General features: G+C 45.6%; 1 protein-coding gene across 1 annotated transcript in view; it reads right to left on the bottom strand.

Annotated features, from left to right (window-relative positions):
• Nucleotides 1-2,054: 2,054 nt before the first annotated feature.
• bnc1 (basonuclin zinc finger protein 1) overlaps nucleotides 2,055-19,361 on the bottom strand; it is a 101,982-nt gene continuing 84,675 nt past the window's right edge. Inside the window, exons 4-5 of the mRNA XM_085968848.1 lie at nucleotides 11,717-13,653; nucleotides 2,055-3,730 (exon numbers count right to left, since the gene is read on the bottom strand). Of these exons, the coding sequence (XP_085824974.1) occupies nucleotides 3,064-3,730; nucleotides 11,717-13,653 (2,604 nt within the window). The 3' untranslated portion in view covers nucleotides 2,055-3,063. The remainder of the gene's footprint in view (nucleotides 3,731-11,716; nucleotides 13,654-19,361) is intronic.

Here is a 19,361-nt window from a genome sequence, read left to right on the forward strand (position 1 = left end):
GGCCTCCTGAATTTTTTATTTAAATCAGCCCGATGACATCAATGTAAAGTAAGCCCTCACCTGCCTGGAGTTGACGGCCTGTTTTGAGGCAAGTTAAGATGGCAGGGCATGGGAACGTGACACAACCCCTCACCCACACTGGGGGGTTAAAAACAACCCCAATGTGCAGAAACATTCTATTATATCAATGATAAAAAAAAATACTGGATAAGTTTACATTAATTACAACTGACCAGAGAAAATGATGGGATATTTACCTGTCAGATCCGCGTATAAAAATCGGAAGTTATTAAATCTCTGGTAATGTAATATTGAACCTTATACCACCTTCAGCTTCTGATCTATTTCTGAGAAGAGTCAGGTTCTAATATATTTCAGCAAAATCTGAAACAAGTGATATTTCTTAGGTGTAATTCCAATTATGATCCTCTTAGGAAAAGCATATTTGGCGTTCATGAAGTAAGATTTACGCAAAACGCTTTGGTGTGAAAACTAATTTTAATGGATGTTCAGGTGTCCGTGTTTTAAGTAAAAGCTTAATTTGATTAATAATTAAGAAAATATAGAAACTTTTCACATGAAAAAAGTGTTTCTTGCCAATGTAATCAAATTAATGTAATCAACGTCATCTCAAGTTATGAGCATAATAATGATATAATGTGACTTTGAACAATCACAAACAGCTGGTTAGATTATTTCTTAAATTAAAAACAGCTAATTTCTGAAGAAATGCTTGTTTTTTTTTGTGTTTGAAATATCTCTTTCTCCTCTCCTTCTGCCAAGTTACATGATTGCAATCCTGAGAGGAAAAAAAACTGGGACATACTTTCAAATTAGATGTGAAACTTTAGAATCAGAACAGTGCAGTGTATACAAAGTACTGAGACACAAACGCTAGCAAGAATGGAGACTAGGCTCTCGCGCCACTGTGAAAGGAGTTTTCCACTTAAAAAAAATCTTTTATTATTGCTAGTAACAAAAAAGAGGCAGTGAGTTCTAACAGGGATGCAGGCTTAATTATAACTGGAGGTGTGATTGAGAGGTCACTTGTCAGTCTGTGGTGGCACTGTGCTGAGGGATTTCTCTTGACATGCTTATTTAGAAGGACTTGCATTTATATAGCACCTTTCACGACCACCAGACGTCTCAAAGTGCTTTACAGCCAATGAAGTACTTTTGAAGTGGAGTCAATGTTGAAATGTGGGAAACGTGGCAGCCAATTTGCGCACAGCAAGCTCCCACAAACAGCAATGTGATAATGACCAGATGATCTATTTTTGTTATGTTGATTGAGGGATAAATATTGGCCCCAGAACACCGGGGATAACTCCCCTGCTATTCTTCGAAATAGTGCCGCGGGATCTTTTACGTCCACCTGAGAGAGCAGACGGCACCTCTGACACCATTTAGCTAGAACTAAAACACTTGTTTTCTATATTGGAGGGGCCAAGCAACTTTAGAGGATGATACTTAATACAGCCAATCTCTGATGATGATTAAATTGTCACATTTGATGGAGTCCTTTTTTTAAGTGTAAAAAGAAAAAAGACTTGCAAGCTCCCACAAACAGCAATGACCAGGTAATGTATTTTTAGTGTCGTTGGTTGAGGGTTAAATATTGACCAGGACACCGGGGAAAACTCCCCTGCTTTATTTCGAATAGTACCGTGCCATCTTTCACTGCCACCCGGGGCCTCGGTTGAACCTCTCATCTGAAAGACGGCACCTCCGACAGTGCAGCACACCCTCAGTACTGCACTGGAGCGTCAGCCTAGGATTTTGTGCTCAAGTCTCTGGAGGAGGACTCGAACCTTCGACCTTCTGTCTCAGAATACTCTCGTAGATTGTGGCATTTGTATAATTTTTAGCACTGGCAATATTATAGAGCCAGAAACAAACTGTCGAGAGAAAGTGCCCTTTCAAATCAGCAGCTATAATTAAGTTTAGGGTTTCCTTTTTAAATAATCGGATGCAGCACATTTACACACGTTAAATAGAAACACAGCACATTTTTAAATCATACATCGTTTAATCCTACGAAGTAATATTTGGAATTAACAAAAAAAAGTATTTTTTATTTCAAGCAGAATTTGTTGCCAAGACTATTACTTGTCAATGTATTTATTTACAGATTATCACATTGGATACATCTTTGGCAAGCTGTGATTTTTAGGTTCCTTGTGAGCAGTAGGATGCCCCAATACCAAATATCTTTGCATATCACAAAAGCAAAAGGTTGAACATTCACAATGTTATGGAATAACTTAAAAGCACTAAGAAAACAACCAACAAATCACATTACATTCTTAATTTCAATGTACCCCACAAAGCCTTACCACAACCTGAAAAAAAATGTTCCAATTCAGTTCTCTCTGAAGCTTCATTTTGCCTAAACACAGTCTAGTCAAACTGAGGAACCATCAGCCAACAAATGGAGCTTAATTAAATGATTGGTGTGTATTGGGAGTTACATTCACAGTAACGGGATTTCAGGAAAACATCTCGACAATAGCACTATGGAACTGATTTGGAATCAGAATTGCTGCAGACTCGGGTTATTAGAAAAGTAAAATATTTGGGTTGCATCTGGCCATGTTTTTGTGCCTCGTTTGCCAATCCATACGTCATGATATTTTTTAGTCAGGAAGCTGGAATGTGAAAAAGGTGGCATAAGTGCACATGAAAAGGCATCTTTAGTCAAACAGAGCGAGAGCCAAAAGTATCAAAAGTGCCTTTTGATCCAGATAATCAAAGAATTGCAGCAAAGAGCCTTTCATGCTATATAAAAAAGTCTAATTCATAAAATGAGGTTTAGGGGACTATGAGGTCCACTTGATTCCTATCTTCATCACCTATAAAACAGGAATGTTGGAAACATTTGGCCGCATTCCATTAATCTGGAGGACCGCAGAAGGTAGCAAAACGTGTCCATATCACCACACAATACAAAACGTCTTGGCAGTTTCTTCAGTCTGAAATTCTCCCATCGATTGCTGCAACGAATGCTGGATAGACATCAATGGGAAATTTGAAATCCATTATCTTAAGAGGTGTGGGAGAAGTTCAGTGACTCTCACTGGAGCTGCAGAACATGTCTTTGTGCAAATTAGGGTTCTGACTATGCCGGTTTCGACTCCGAACAGATGAGAACATGGTGTTGCAACCAGGCACCTTGCACTTGTGCAGCTGACGAAGGTGCACCGTTTTGTAGTGAGCCCTGAAGGTCCCTTTATTACTGTACATCTTCTGGCAAATGTTGCACATGATTGGTGAGTTAGCAGAAGGGGATTGTATCAAACAGTCAATAGGCTCCTCGACCGCAGCAGCTAGCTGGTATAACTTATCTTTCACCATTAAATCAGAGCGCTCAAAACCTCCCTCACCATTCACAGGGACCCCTTCTTCACTCCCAGCGTCCGAATCCCATGAATGGATACTGCTTCCGGACTTGACACTGGATGTAGTGCTCAGATCCAGCACAGTCCCATCATAAAAGCCATCTCCTCCTTGGGCATCGCTAGACTGCTCCTCAGCGTTGTTGAGAGAAAACACAAAATGTTCGTTTTTGCTCTTTCCTTTCAATATTACTGGAGTCTGTCCCATGTGAGTTCTTACCAGAACACCTTCGCAAAGTTCCTTTGTTATAGGGGTGGTGTTGAAGAAGTTGTTTTGGGTCTCATATGAGCCTTTGGTCAGAAGTTTGTGATGAAGATTGATGTTCGCACTATGTCTAAAGATGAAGAAAAAGAGACATCAAATAAATGGGCCTATTTTTTTTTTAGTACTGGACTAAAATGCAACTGTTTCTGTTCTGTGATACACCAAAAGGTGCAAATCTACCTTTTCCGACTTTGTGCTAAACTGTCTTATTGGAGCTATACAGGCAGTATCTTTTGCATATGCATTTCACTTTCTTTTTATTACAAGGTATTATTTTAACTAGTGCATCTCCTGTGGTACTTCTCACAAGTCGGAGGGTGTGCCGTTTATAAATACATTATACCATGCAACACTGTGTGCAGCTTAGCCTGTTTCTCAAAGGGCACAAGGCGTATTCACTGTGCAATCTTCAGGACAACTGGAGGCTTAGTGGATCTTCAGGTCAATAGAGGTCAGATGGGCTTCTGTTTTTTTTAAAAAAATGTGACACAGAAATGTGACAATGCAACACATGAAGTGTAATGGAAAAAGATGAATGGCAGGTGTTTTTATACAGCAGCAGATCTCCCCTGCCACTGCTCATAGTAACTTGGATGATATGTGTTTTATAAGGACAAGGTGTTATAATGCACAATGCATTATTCCGTTAAGATGACAATGTGTCTTTAGTCTAAAGTATTGCTATGTAAACAGAGACTTAGGTCTCTGAGTTTAACCGTTGTTTTGTCAGGGAACTTTGCAGAATGGAATGTGATCATCAGTTTCAGGCTGTAGCTCAGGAGCCAAAGTCAAATATTTTTATTACCTGGTAAACGGAGATTTTTAATTGGTGTAATGGGAACCGAATTCTGTGACGGTCCATTTTCCATGGATACTGTAAATGGCCTTGATTATTGTATGTTCCTTTAGCTTTGAATTTAACTTTTATCTCTTCCTTTTTTAAAGTCCAGGATGATAGACAATGTAGCAAAGATTTATGGTAGGCAAGTGCATTTAGGAGCAGTGAAGAAAGGAAAGAAAATAACTTGTATTTATATAGCACCTTATTACATCCTCAGAATGTCCCAAAGCACTTTACAACCAAAGGATTTTACAACCAAAGGGTTACCTTTAAAGTGCAGTTACTGTTGTAAATATGCCAGCCGATGAGCAGTCAAATAGAGGTTGTGGGGTTTATTGCAATTGTGGGAGAAGGATTACTGGGTATTGCTAACAGAGGGGAATGTATCTAGGGAACGACAGTACTCCAGAAGAGGAATCTGGGGTTTGGTAGCACTAGGAGGATGGCATGTGAGATTTAATTTACTGGGTGACCCCTGGGATCTGCTGGTAGTAAGGGAGATGCCACAGTTTGGCAAGGGTGAGAGGGGAAAGGGATTCCTGGGGTATGGAAATACTATGGAGAGGGTATCTCAGCGTCTGGGAGCATTGGGGGGAGGTGCTGGGGTCTGTCAGCACTGGATGGTGTGTGGAGAGAACTACAATGTGGCAGCTGTTAGGATGGCACTAGTTCCATGAGCACCGAGAGGATCTTAGATTATCCAGGACCTAAGAGGGGGAATCCTGGGGTTTAGTGGTCCCGGGGAGGAGAGTTGTGAGACACGGTAACATTGGGCAGAGAAGACATCAGTCTGCACTGGGTGGAGGGTGGGGCGGTCTTGTATTCTGGCATCAGTGGAGTGGGTAATGGGATATGGAGCACTGGTGTCAGAAGTGAAGGGGGGGCAGTCATAGAGTCACAACGGCACAGGAGGCCATTCGGCCCATCAAGTCCATACTGGCTCTCTGTAGAGCAATCCAGTCAGTCCCATTCCCCCGCTCCATCTCCGTAGCCCTGCAAGTTTATTTCCCTCAAGTGCCTATCCAGTCTCCCCTTGAAAAAATTGAGTGTGTCCACTTCCACCACTTCCGTCGGCAGCGAGTTCCAGGTCCTCACCACTCGCTGCGTAAAAAAGTTTTCCCTCACATCCCCCCCGGTATCTCTTGCCCAAAACTTTAAATCTGTATCCCCTAGTCCTTGTACCATCAACTAGTGGGAACAGCCTTTCCCCGTCTAGCCTATCCCAACTCGTTATAATCTTGTACACTTCTATCAAATCACCCTTCAACCTCCTTTGCTCTAATGAAAACAAATCCAGCTTCTCCAACCTGTCCTTGTAGCTAAGATCCCCCATCCCCGGAACCAAGTCCTGTGATTATCTTTTGGTGGGGTTTGGTAGCATGCGGGAGGTCCCTAAGTTCAGTGAGCATTCGGGTGCGGGGTTCAGGGTGAAGAGAGGTAGCCTGACCGATCTGGCTTGTTTCCAACCACTGGTCTGGATCCCAACCTGTATCCAACTATAAGGCTCTACTGTGCCAGCGCTCTATTTGCCAACTGTGTACACAAAGAGGGTGTTCAACTGCAAATCATTCTAAAAAACCCGGCTTCCGGCCACGACCTGGGCTAATGGTCCATGACCTCATGGGCAGGAACCAGGCTGTTGGCAGATGGGAGAGGTGGGATGGGCTTGACAGGTAAATGTGAGCAGGAAACAAGTTGCAGTCGGTTAGGACGGGCCCCAGCAGAGGTCAGGCCTCAAGGGGTTGAGCTAAGACACAGCAGTTACACAGCGCTGTGCATAAAGTCTAATTGCTTTTGCAAATTTATTATGTTTTTATACATTATAAATTGTCTTTTTTTCCTGAGCGTAGTCAGCTAGCTGAGGTTTAAATAAAATGCTTTGAGTGATTTAATCCGCTTGCTTGCCTTTTATGAAGAAATTTATATGCGATTGAATTAGATGTAATTAATTTGAATTAAAATAAATAAATCTGTAGATCATCCAATCAGACGGAAGAAATTTGAACTGAGATGGAATGAATTGTAAGTGCATGAGCAGGTATAATGCCAGAGTACGACACAAGAAGTATGACGGACACAAAGTGCATGACATATACAGAATAGAAGATCCAATATTAAGTCTCTCGAGATTGCTGAGTTAACCAATCTTCAGCCTTGTTTGCTAAGGAGTGGCAGCGGGGGCACTACAACTGACCTCAGCCTCCGCCTCAGCTAAGAAAATTGGGATGGAGAGAGAAATAAATCATCCAGTTGTCCTGCTGTACTGACCCCCGACAGGATATGTGTACGTGTATGTCTTGTGTATATGAAAGAGAGAGAGAAAAAGAGACAGACGGACAGAGAGAGAGACAGACAGACTGAGACATTAGGAGGAGTAAGGCCAACTGCCCCTTCCTCCTCTTCTGCCAACGTTGCAGCCCAGAGTGCCTACTGATGACAATTCTCATCCACCTCCTTTCCATCCCGCTCACTCTGCCTTCCACTGCCTCCTCGGACTCTGCCTGATGATCAATCACAACACTTCTCTGCATTTCCCTCCAGAATGCCCATTCACTTGTGAACAAGGCCCTTCCCACCATGAGGGTTTTTCTGGATGATTGCATTGTCATCATGACTTTGACTGATGGCTCACAGGTAATGACACCTTGACCCTTACTGAAGTGTTCCTGTCTGGCTAGACTTTCCATCACCTGCCCTGCTCAAACCGTGTGGTAGCAGTGTGGCCCTTATTACCAAATCACACCCTGGTCTCTCTCCCTACTGCTCTAGAAGCTTCTCCTCCTTTGACCACCTCACATCATTCTCAGGATATGGGCTGCACTGGCAAGGCCAGGGTTTATTCTCCATCCCTAGTCACACTTGAGAAGTTGGTGGCGGTGGGCCTTCTTACTGAACCACTGATAGTGGTCTTATACAACTGAATGGCTTGCTATACCACTGTAGAAGGCAGTTAAGAGTCAACCGGATCTGGAATGCCCTGCCTGCAAGGGTGGCGGAGGCAGAGTCAATCACGGCTTTCAAAAGGGAGTTGGATAAGTATCTGAAGGAAAGAAATTTGCAGGGCTACGGGGAAAGGGCGAGAGAGTGGGACTAGCTGAAGTGCTCTTGCAGAGAGCCGGCATGGGCTCGACGGGCCGAATGGCCTCCCTCCGTGCTGTAACTATTCTATGATTCTAACCAAATTGGCGTAGGACTGGAGTCACATATAGGCCAGGTCGGGTAAGGACGGTAGGTTTCCTTCCTTAAAGGACATTAGTGAACCAATTGGGTTTTTACGACAGTCTGACAGCTTCATGGTCGCTTTTACTGATAGCAGCTTTTTATTTTCAATTAATTTTTAAACTGAATTCAAATTCAAATTCAAATTTTCAAACTACCATGGTGAGATTTCAACTCACGTTCTCTGGATTACTATTCCAGTAATGCAACCACTATGCTATCGTACCCTTATTCCACCCCTCTCGTCTCTCCTTCAAAATCTTCATTTTCAATTGACCCCCAAGCCCAATCCCAAGCTCCTCGCCGGGACATACTTCCTCTATCAGCCTCTGCACTGAGCAACTCCAGCAGCAACAATTTAAATCTCCATCATAACTCACCTTGCCCTCTCTCCTTTGAATTCACTGTCCTCCCTAAACCTTTCCCTCCATATAAACTCTCCTATCAATATTCATGGCCATCCCATTGACCTCACCCATTGCCTGTGGCCTCTGTATTCCCATGGTCCCGATCAGTGGCAAGGCTATTTCTAACCACTTCCTTGAATCTCTCGCCATCCACATTCCCTCGTGCTTTGCTCTCCTCTGTCAAAGCAGTTCACTACTCTAGTTGCTCTCCTGTTTTAAATACCTCTCAAAGTCTCTTCACTTCTCTTTTGTTCTCTCATCCCCATTTCCCAGCCCCCAAACTGGCCTTTTAATCTGCTTCATTTCCTGTGCTTTTTCAGTCCTGACGAAGGGTTTCGACCTGAAACGTTGACTCTGTTTCTCTCTCCACGGATGTTGCCTGGCTTGCTGAGTTTTTCCAGAATTTTCTGTTGTTATTTCACTACTCTGTGATCATCTTGGAATGCAGAGATAACCCCCTGGAAAAGATAACCTTCACTAACATCTCATTATCCCCTCTCCCTGCCCCTTTTATCATCAACTCCAGCAACAAACTCATGGACTTATTTGTCTAGAGGATTGAGATAATCCATTCAGCTACCTCTGCCCACCAGCTCAAACCTCCCTCCCAGGGTCCCATGCATCCTTCTCTAGTTTACCTTCCATCTATTCTTATGCCCTGTCCAAGCTTATCCTGACCACAAGATTCACCTCCTGCTCCCTTGACCCCATTCCCACTAAACTGCTGACTGTCCAACATCCCTTCCTGGCCCTCATGCTAGTTGACATTGTAATGGTTCCCTTTACCTCTCCCTTTCAAAACAGCTGTCATCAACCCCCCTCCTCAAAAACCCACCCTCGCTCTCTTTGTCTTTGCAAACTACTATCCCATTTCTAATCCCCCTTTCCACTCCAAAGGCCTTAAACATGTTGTCATCTCCCAAATCTTTGCCCATCTTTCCCACAACTGCATGTTTGAATCTCTCCAATCAGGTTTCTGCCCCTGTCACAGCACTGAAGCAACCCTAATCAAAGTCATAAATGACATTCTTTGTGATTGTGACCGTGGACCACTCTCCCTCCTCGCCCTCTCTACAACCTTCGACACGGTCGGCCACACCACTTTCTCCAACTCCTCGCCTCTGTTGTCCAGCTCAGTGGGATTGCCCTCGCTTGGTTCCAATCTTACCCATCAAATCATAGCCAGAGCAACTCCAGCAATGGTTTCTCTTCCTGCACTTGCTCAGTTTCCTCTGGAGGCCCCCAAGAATCTATCCTTGGCCCCTTCCTCCTCATCATCTGCATGCTGCCTCCCGCCAACATAATCCGAAGACATGGAGTCACATATTGCTGATGACATCCAGCCTTACCTCTACGCCATTTGTCTTAACCTCTCCACTGCCTCGATGCTGTCTGACTGCTTGTCTAACACCCATTCTTGGATAAGCCACAACTTCCTCCAGTTAAACGTTGGGGAGCTATTGTCTTCGGCCCCTGCCACAAACTCCATACCCTTGCCACTAATTCCATCCCTCTGCCCGGCCATTGTCCGAGGTTGGACCAGACTGCTAGCAGCCTCGGTGTCCTATTCGACCCCAAGTTGAACTACCGATCTCATATTGTGTCCATTGCAAAGGCCGCCAACTCCCTCCTCTGTAATATGTCTGCCTCCGCCCTTGCTGCTGAAACTCTCATCCATAACTTTCCCACCTCCGGACGCAACTATTCCAATGCTCTCCTGCCCGGCTCCCATCCTCCATGTTCTGGAAAGTTCACTTCAACCAGGATTTGGCTACACGTATTCTATCCTGCGCCAAGCCCCGCACACCCACCACTACTGTTCTTACTGACCTACACTGGCTCCCCCATCCTCCACTCATTCCAATTTAAAATTCTCATCCTCACGTTTAAATCTCTTCATGGCCTCACACTCTCTATCTCTGTAAACTCCTCTAAACAGATAACCACCCAACCCATCCCACCGACCCCCCCCCCCGCCACCCCCACCACCTCCCCGTTCCTCCGACTCTGGCCTCTTGTGCATTCCTCCTCCGTTTCGCCACTCCACGACTAGCCGTTCCTTCATCCAATGAAACATGTTCTGCATTTGGCTCCCTAAAACCCTCTGGCTCTCCACCTCCCTCTTTTCATTTAAGGCTCTTCTTAAAACCTCTATGACCTCTCCCAATATCTCCTTCTTTGGCTCGCCACACATTTTTGCCTGATTATGCCCCCATGAAGCACCTTGGGACATTTTTCTACGTTAAAGAATACGTACAAATGCAAGTTGATGTTGTTGAGTGAGTGAGTGCGTGAGTGAGAGACACGTAAAATAGATGAGGACTATATCAGGCTTGGCTGTAATGTCTTCTCACATTTGAATAGCCCACCATTAATTGCTCAGGCCTGTATATGCAGAAAGGCCACTAGGGGATATCTGACTGTGTCCACCTACAGGACAGAAAGGATATTTGGCGGGTGGGGAAGTTAAAGGGGGGGGGCATATGTTAATGTATGCCAGTGTTAATACTGCATCCAAAACAGGTATATAAAAAAAAATCATTGCGACAAAACTGACAGCAAGACACAGCCAGCCTAACCTCCTCCTTCTCGAGTGCTTAAGCAAAGTCAACACTTTCCATACAGGGAGACTGCCAAAAATGTTTAAATAACATTTCAATAGCAATTTCCACACTTGGTTCACATCCTGTGGACTGTGTAAATGAGTGACAGACACAGAGAGCATTCTAGAAACCAGTGGCCGCCACGCCGAGAATTGCCAGCTGCCCCTCCCCAGAATTCCTACACTGAAGGCACGGATTCTTGCTGGGACACAGGCACCAGGAGGCCCTCCAGTACCGCACCCAAGTGGCTATTCTTCATCCTATGAGTCAATGCGTTGAGTTTCCGTAGGCTAATCGAGCAGAAAGGGCATCAGACAACCTGTCCGCGATTGATGCACTTCCCACCAGGAGCTGTGTTTCTCCCTCCTTAGACCAGGGGCACCTATAGTGTCTTTACCACCACATGGCTAGAATTAGCCAACTCAGGGGATGGGACTGGACATCCTCCTGGTCTGCCCGGCTCAACTGCTCACTGAATAAACTCACTAGAACAGCAGGGACGCAGGTTTAAAAAAGAAATTCATTGAAAGCTGTAATTCTGTCCCAAAGCCATTATATATCTATTTTTAAAGCAGATTTTATTTTACATCTGAAAACAATTCGGTTATTTTTGTTTTTAATATAACAATTAGAAGGCAAAATTTCAGGTAAGCCACTTGAAGGGCCGCTCTCTCCACCCTCCCCCTCCTTTATTTTATTTGCTCCCCACTCCTCCGCACCGCACAGCTGCAGTTCTGGCTCCCTAGGGCCAATGCAGGTGGGCCAGCCAAAAATTCCAACAGCACCGTCTCAGACACAACTCTGTTTTCTGTACCTGCGCCAGGCGCAAGTGGTGCTTGCCAAGGAGAATCCAGGCAAAAGGTTTTCAAAACATGCAAATGCGAGGGAGGACCGTTTTGAGAACGCGAGGCGAAGTGAATCAGAACATTATTGAACCAACTGCCATCAGTTTTTATACACAAGACAAGAAGCAACTTTTCACTGACCTGTCCCTACTGCGCCTTGAAGGGAAAGCTGCGTTACAACCTCCAACTGTGCACATGTGCATCTCCTTTAGATGCACATTTTTGTAATGCAATTTAACACTGTATGAACTTTTAAACACCTTCTTGCAGACATAGCAATAGTTAGGATTAGAAGTACCCTGATTTTCCCCCTTATCTGCAACTGGATGCGGACATGAGCAGCCATTCAGCACTGGGCTGTCGAAGCATGGTGAACCGGCCCTCTGATGCAGTAATGCACTGCTGAAGCCTCCATTGATTAGCCTGTGCTGCACTTCTTTATAATTGTTCGTCAGCTGCTCCTCCTGTAACCAACCTTCTGATTTAGATACCAAGTTCTCGCCATTGTCTGGTTCAGTTTCCCTTTGCTCGTCCACAAGGGACGAAATGATTACACTTTTTGCCTTCACATAAGCATCTCCATTCTCCAAGTGCTGTGGGCCATTGTCTGATTTTCCTTCGGTATCTGTTCGGGTATCAGCAGTCATCAAGTCTTGTTGCTGCACTTTGAGGCTCTGTTCCTCTGTATCAGACAAATAACTTGTACCACTTTCAGTTCTTTCCAAATCATATTTGATATTCTTAAACTCATCGTCACTTCTAAGTTGTGCAGCCACGTCACAGTCAGAAACTCCACCTTCAGGGTCCTCTAATTCTTCCATGGTTTCTTTCTCGATTTTGACAGGCATGCTAGATTTACGAGATTTCTTTTTTGGTACAGGATCTGTTGATGGCTCTCTTACTGTAAGCTGCTCTGGGATCAATGGCGCTACAACAGGTAAAGGAGGGAGGGCATCTTGAGGGATGGCAATTTCGGCTGGTGTTACAAGACTGCGATAGAAAGGGAGAACTGGCTGCACCGTCTTCAGGTTTTGAAACACGGCACTATGCCCGGCATTAGAAATGCTAATCTGAGCATTATTCTGAAGGTTGGACTCTGCATGGGGATTATCAAATCCCGTGAGAGACCGGGTGTCTGTGCCAGGATAGTTACTGATATCAAGTCTTTTGTCATTGACCTGGATAACTGTTGTTAAAGAGCAGCTTCTTAGATCCTTGTCACGATTGTTTTTCATGGTTGGCATGTGAAGCCTGGGATTGGGGTTGGAACTGTGGCGATTGCGGCTGCGCAGAGAACTGAAGACCATATTACAACCTTCGACGGTGCATCTATGTTTAATTTTCAGATGAACAGCGTTGTAATGAATCTTTAATGTGCCTTTATCATAAAAGGTCTTCTCACATGCAGTGCAGTAAACACGCCCCTTAATCACTGGGCAACCAGGTTTCTCCATGGATTTGACTCTGGTATGAGAGGGCATGTGTGCTTGTTCAAGCTCATGGTTTGGCGTTACGCTCAGTGAAGGGGGTGCCACAGCACTGGACTCATTGCTGGAGTCATTCTTCAGATCTAGGTTAATGTCATCTTGGGAATTCTGGCTGTTTTCTTCAGCACTCTGAAATGAATCAGGACCAGTACTTAAAAGAAAACTCTTACTGACTGGATTGGGAATTTCCTGCTTGGTTTCTCGTGGTCTATCTTGAGATTGGTCAAGGAGGAAACCATTGGGAGATGCCCCCAACAGAGGCATTGGGATAGGATTAAAAAACTGGAATGGTAACATAAAAGCCAGGTTGTTGACGATGTTCTCAAAGTGATGAATACTGTTTGGGTTTACTTTTTCCAAGTGAGTGGGGAGACCAGGGTTTCGAGCTTGATTGTTGCTTTCTATAAAGGCTCTGATGTCGGAGTTACTTTTGGTAGGCGGGACCACAACAGCATGACCCTCCTTCTCCTGAATCGCCATGAGTTCTACGATGGATTTGGTCTCTCCAAAACGAAGGAATTGGTGCAGAGAGACCATTTCTTCCTCATAAGTCATTATGCTCCACCGATCAAATACTTTTCCTGAGGCATCCTGTAACATAAGAATTAGTATGGATTAAAACTCTAAATTATTGCTCAGTATGATTTGCTTCATTACTGTATTAAAGTCTCTAAATGTGGTTTCATGTTTTCCCATGTGTTAATTTTCCAAGCATATACTGGTGGTGGGGAACCTTGTCCATCGAAGAGCAAAAGAAGCCCAGGATTTTCTAATATGTGCTCGCAGTGAGGGTTGGGGAGGGTCCTGTCTTCAGCACGGACTCAGAAAATCGCGCTCATTATATCAACTGCAGCAAATGATGGACCGGTTTTTAAGCAAACACTTCCTACAGTTCTCAAGCGATTTATCAATTTGACTATTAATCCCAAGGTCTCAAATCCCCAAACAGCTGGTCAAACATTTGTGCTTTAATTGGGCGAGTTGGATCAGTTTTCACTCAAGTTGTTACATGTAGAAACAAGGTGGAGCAAGACAAAAGCAAAACCAAGTCATACTTTTATCCCACTGGAGTTGCACCTTCTTATTTCATCGTTCTATGGCACTGGGGTAAGACATGGAGACAGTTTTTATCTAGTCTCCCGCTCCCTCTCTGCTGAAGCAAGATGAATAGTTTGCGACAGCAAAAAGGGAAAAAAAGGGACAAACACACACATTTTGGATAACTTACCCTTTCAAGAGTAAAGAGGATGCTCCACCACTAGACTGAAAAGGATATTAACTCACAAGTAAGTACTCACAAGTAAATGAACATTTATAAAATGACCGGACATGAGGTAAAATGACTTAATAGAGTAACTCCACCCATATTACAATGGTTACAATTTTTCCTCTCACATACTCAAATAAACTACAAACCCAATTAGTATCTATAGCCTGTACACAGGTTTTGAGGAGATTTTTGAAGCTAGAGAGATGTAACAAGTTGGAAGGGTTTTGGAAGAGAATTTGAGAGTGCAGGGATATGACTGCTTAAGGCTGTGTCACTGATGATGGAGCTGAAGATGATGCTTGGGGACGGTGGGGGGCGGTGCCCACAGAAGACCTGCAGATATCTCCTGGGATGTCTTGGAAGGGTCAGGTAGCATAAAAATTTGTGGTAAATGTGACTTCTATGGGAAAAGCTACTCCGGATCCAGAGGTTCTCTCCAGCTCATTGTGCGGCAGATGTCACACCTCTGCGTTAGCCTGTATTGTGAAGCAAAGGCAGTGAGGATAGATCTCCTCTGATATGTCCTCCATGTGGAAGGGTCTGTAAACACAGGTCCTGAAGGAGAGATGGATGTGACTATAATGGCTCCAGAGTTGTTGCACCTGCATTTGATGGGCCCTCAAACTTCTCAATCCCAATTATGAGCTTGTTCGGAATCCCCAAAGGAACATTCATCCTCCCCTTATTGCATTGTGCGATAACAAATTGAGCAGCAATCAAGAATAAAGTATTGGTGGGGGCAGGAAATACAAAAATGGAGGACTATGAGAGGTTTTGAGTGGTGCAAAGAATCAGTGTTAATGCTGGGAATTTTCTCTTCATTGTACAGTGTCAGACTGCCTTTGTTACCTCTAGACTTGACTATTTCAACGCACTCCTGGCTGGCCTCCAACATTCCACCCTACGTAAACTTGACGTCATCCAAAGCTCGGCTGTCCGTGTCCTAACTCGCACCAAGTCCCATTCGCCCATCACCCCTGTGCTTGCTGACCTACATTGGCTCTCGGTTAAGCAGCGCCTCGATTTCAAAATTCTCATCCTTGTTTTCAAATCCCTCCATGGCCTCGCCCCTTCCTATCTCTGTAATCTGCTTCAGCCCCACAACCCCCCAAGCTATCTGCACTCCTCTAATTCTGCCCTCTTGAAGATCCCTGATTATAATCGCTCAAACTTTGGTGGCCGTGCCTCCTGTTGCCTTGGCCGTAATCTCTGGAATTCCCTGCCTAAACCTGTCCGCCTCGGTACCTCTCTTTCCTCCTTTAAGACGCTCTTTAAAACCTACCTCTTTGACCAAGCTTTTGGTCACCTGCCCTAATTTATCCTTATGTGGATCAGTGTCAAATTTTTTGTCTTAAAATACTCCTGTGCAGCGCCTTGGAACGTTTTACTATGTTAGAGACTAGGGCATCAAAGGTGAATGGAGAGTTGGGAGTGAGTTTTTTCTGGGGGCGGACACAGAGTGAAGTAGGGTTGAGGGGTGGGTGGGGGGCGGTGCGGGTGGAAGGGGGATGGAGGTGGAGAGCGATACGAGGAAGTGGTCAGAGATGGCCTTATCTGCCATTGGCATGATGAATTGAGATGGAGGTTGAAATCACCGAGGATGAGAAGTCGTTCGGTGCAGAGGCTGAGGGAGGAAAGCAGTGAAGATATCAGTAACATTTTTATAGTACAGGAAACTTTGTGCTATCCGGCACTCACGGGACCGAGCTGCTGCCGTTGCCTCAAAACTGCCGTACTCTCCAGAGTTAATGTTGAGAGATACGGAGATTCTTATCTCCGTATTTGACAACAAACACTGTTGCTTAGCAACAGCTTCTAAACACTCGGGTGTGGCCTGCAAGCTCTGTATATGAAGCTGTTGCTATAGCTACAGACCTTGCACAGCTTGACTGTTCAAACAAAGCAAAAAAAATAAACAAAAAGAATAAAAAACAGCTGCTGATTTTTGCCGGTGGCTCCAGATTGCCGGATAGCTCACCTCCAGATAGCACAAAGTTTCCTGTACTTGGGTGGGCAGGGCGATAGAGAATGAGAATTTTAAATGAGCGGTGAAAAGGGTGGAATAAGCTGAGATGCTCAAAGGAGGAGAAAGTGCTGGAGGAGTAGGGGGACAGACCAAGGTGTGATTTGGTGATGAGAGCCACACCGCCACCACGGCGGTCTGAGCGGGGCAAGTGGTGGAAAGTATAGCCAGGTGGGGAGGCCTCATTTAAGGGTAAGGTGTCATCACCCCTCAACCAAGTTTCCGTCAGGGTCATGATGTTGATGCAATCATCCACGACAAGCTCAAGGATGGCAAGTGCCTTGTTAGCAAGGGAACGGACTTCTGGAGGGAGATGCAGAGAGGGTCGGTGATGGCTGACCCACTGCCAGCGTCCACAGGGTCAGCGCTGGGGAGGGGGTGGGGCGGGCGAGTTGGATGGGGAGGAGATTCGCAAGATTAGCCCCCAGTGGGCGCGCTGGGTGGGAAGGTCGGCGAGAGAGTAGGATGGGACAGTTGGGGTTGCTGCTCGCAAGGAGGCAGCGACGAGTACCTCAATGGGCCCTTCGTAGGATGCCAAGAAAGGCACAGAGGGATGCTGTGGGCTTATCTAAGAGGGAGTCAAGCCTGGCACGGCGGCAGGAGAGTAAGAAGGTCGAAGAGTAATGAAGGGTTGGGGTAGGGATTTGGGAGGGCAGTGCATCAGAGATGTTGTGTCTGTACCTTTCTACCTAGACACAATTTAGAACTCAGAACTCAGAGATTCAAACATGAAGTGCTTTATTCAAAAAGGTGGTTCTGGGGAGAACCGAACAAAGAGAGCTAAAACTTAACCAAGAGAACAACCCCAACCATTTATCTGCTGTGACAGTGCCACCGCAGGTGGGAGGAGAACACACAATACATAACATATTCCTCCCCTCTTAAATGAAAGGTCCACATTATTCCTCAACAGGTAAGTTACTTTCAATGCACTCAACTAACCAAGGGTAGAGGTAGACTGCCTCAAACCCTAACTTTACCCTGGGGTTATTCTGCCCCAGTCTTGTGGGTAAGTCACTAAGCCTACAGATCCAAGCATCTTGGAGGCCGCCGCTCTCTGACAGGATACCGGCGGTCATCGCTGGCTTCCACAGCAGTAGGCATTGACACAGGTCTAGATAGAGAAGGTGCCTGTGTCAGTCGAAAGTCAGGAGTTTGCACAGGTGGAACAGTCTCTTTGACTTCCTGTGTTGGAGAAGAGCACTGTGGCAAAGGATGCTGGTTTGCGGTATCATCCGGAAACAGTTCAGGCCAACCAGCCGTTGGAGCCTCTGTGGCTGTCTCTGCTCCTAGCAACAGTTCATCTGTGTGTCTTCTCCAGACGACGTCCTCAGCAGTCTCAACCGTGTAAGACACAGGGCCCGTCTGCGCGATCACTGCAGCAGGAACCCATTTCGGTCCAGTGTTGTAGTTTCAAGCTAGGACATGCTCTCCAGGATGAAACCGTCTCTCCTTGGCTCTTTTCTCTCTCTTTTCAACTTGAGCTTGTTGTTGACGATGGACAACCTGCTCTGACCTTGGAGGTTTGAGCAAGTCAAAACTTGTCCGCAACTGCCTCTTCATCATGAGCGAAGCGGGGGAAGTTTTGGTTGTGGCATGCGGCTCGTTCCTGTAGGACAACAGGAAGCTGTTCAGACGTTGGTGGATTGAGCCCTGACCTTGCGATGCCTTCAAGGCGTGCTTCAAAGTTTGCACGAACCTTTCTGCCAGGCCGTTAGTAGAGGGATGATAGGGCGCAGACCTGATGTGTTGGACACCATTCACATGCAGGAAGGTTGCAAACTCCTGTGATACAAATTGTGGACCGTTGTCACTTACGAGTTGTTCCGGTGAGCCATAACGGCTGAACATCTCGCCAAGTTTCGCAATTGTTTTCTCTGCCGTGGTAGACCTCATCACAGCGACCTCCGGCCACTTGCTACGAGCGTCCACAACCACGATAAACATCATCTCTTCGAAAGGACAGGCGAAGTCCACATGTACTCGCTGCCACACTTCTTCAGGCCAATCCCAGGGGTGTAGGGTTGCCAGCTGTGGAACATTCCGGACCCTTTGACATGGGGAACATGTTTTGGCTTTCTCCTCAATATTTCCATCGAGACCTGGCCACCAGAAGTAGCTTCTTGCCATTTCCTTCATCCGAACCATCCCACTGTGGCCTGTATGAAGTTGTTGCAGTGTAGGTTCCCTCAGAGGTGGCGGAATGATGACACGGCGTCCCCAAAGACAACCTGCCTGGACGGAGAGCTCATTTCTTTTTGAAACGTAAGGTTTCAAACTAGGAGAATCTCCTATAGCTCTCCCTCGAATGACATCGTCCATTACCTCAGACAGGACTGGATCGTTGCGGGTGTACCTTCGCACCTGAACTGCACTGACAGGTGCTCCCTCCACTTGTCGAAAGTAGAAGATGTCTATCTGACGAGGCTCTGGGGGAGTAACAGGCAAGGGCAGCCTCGAGAGACCGTCTGCGTTGCCGTGCAAGTCTGATTTGCGATATTTGATGTTGTATGTGTGTCCTGACAACAGTAAAGCCCACCTTTGCATCCTGCTTGCAGCAAGAGATGGAATTCCGGTGTGGGGCCCGAAGATTGAAGTCAATGGACGGTGGTCCGTCAGGGGTGTGAACCTTCTCCCAAACAGGTACTGATGAAATTTTCGAATTCCAAAAACGATTCCCAAGGCTTCGCGCTCAATCTGCGCATAGTTACTCTCGGCCTTGTTCAAGGTGCGTGATGCGAAGGCGATAGGTTTCTCTTCCCCAGAAGGCATGATGTGGGATATGACTGCTCCTACACCATATGGTGATGCATCACATGCTAGCTGCACGGGTAGCTTTGGGTCGAAGTGTGTCAGGACCTCCGACTTCAGCAATGCTTTCTTTGCTTGGGCGAAAGCTTCATTGCACAGTTCAGTCCATTTCCATGTTTTGCCTTGACATAGCAACATTGCTGAAGCCGTTACATCAGTTGCTAAGTCTGAAATAAACTTCCCATAGTAGTTAAG

This window comes from Somniosus microcephalus, chromosome 27, assembly GCF_052327205.1.
Source record: "Somniosus microcephalus isolate GS21.2 chromosome 27, FLI_Smic_1.0, whole genome shotgun sequence".
In the NCBI taxonomy this organism is placed as follows: domain Eukaryota; kingdom Metazoa; phylum Chordata; class Chondrichthyes; order Squaliformes; family Somniosidae; genus Somniosus; species Somniosus microcephalus.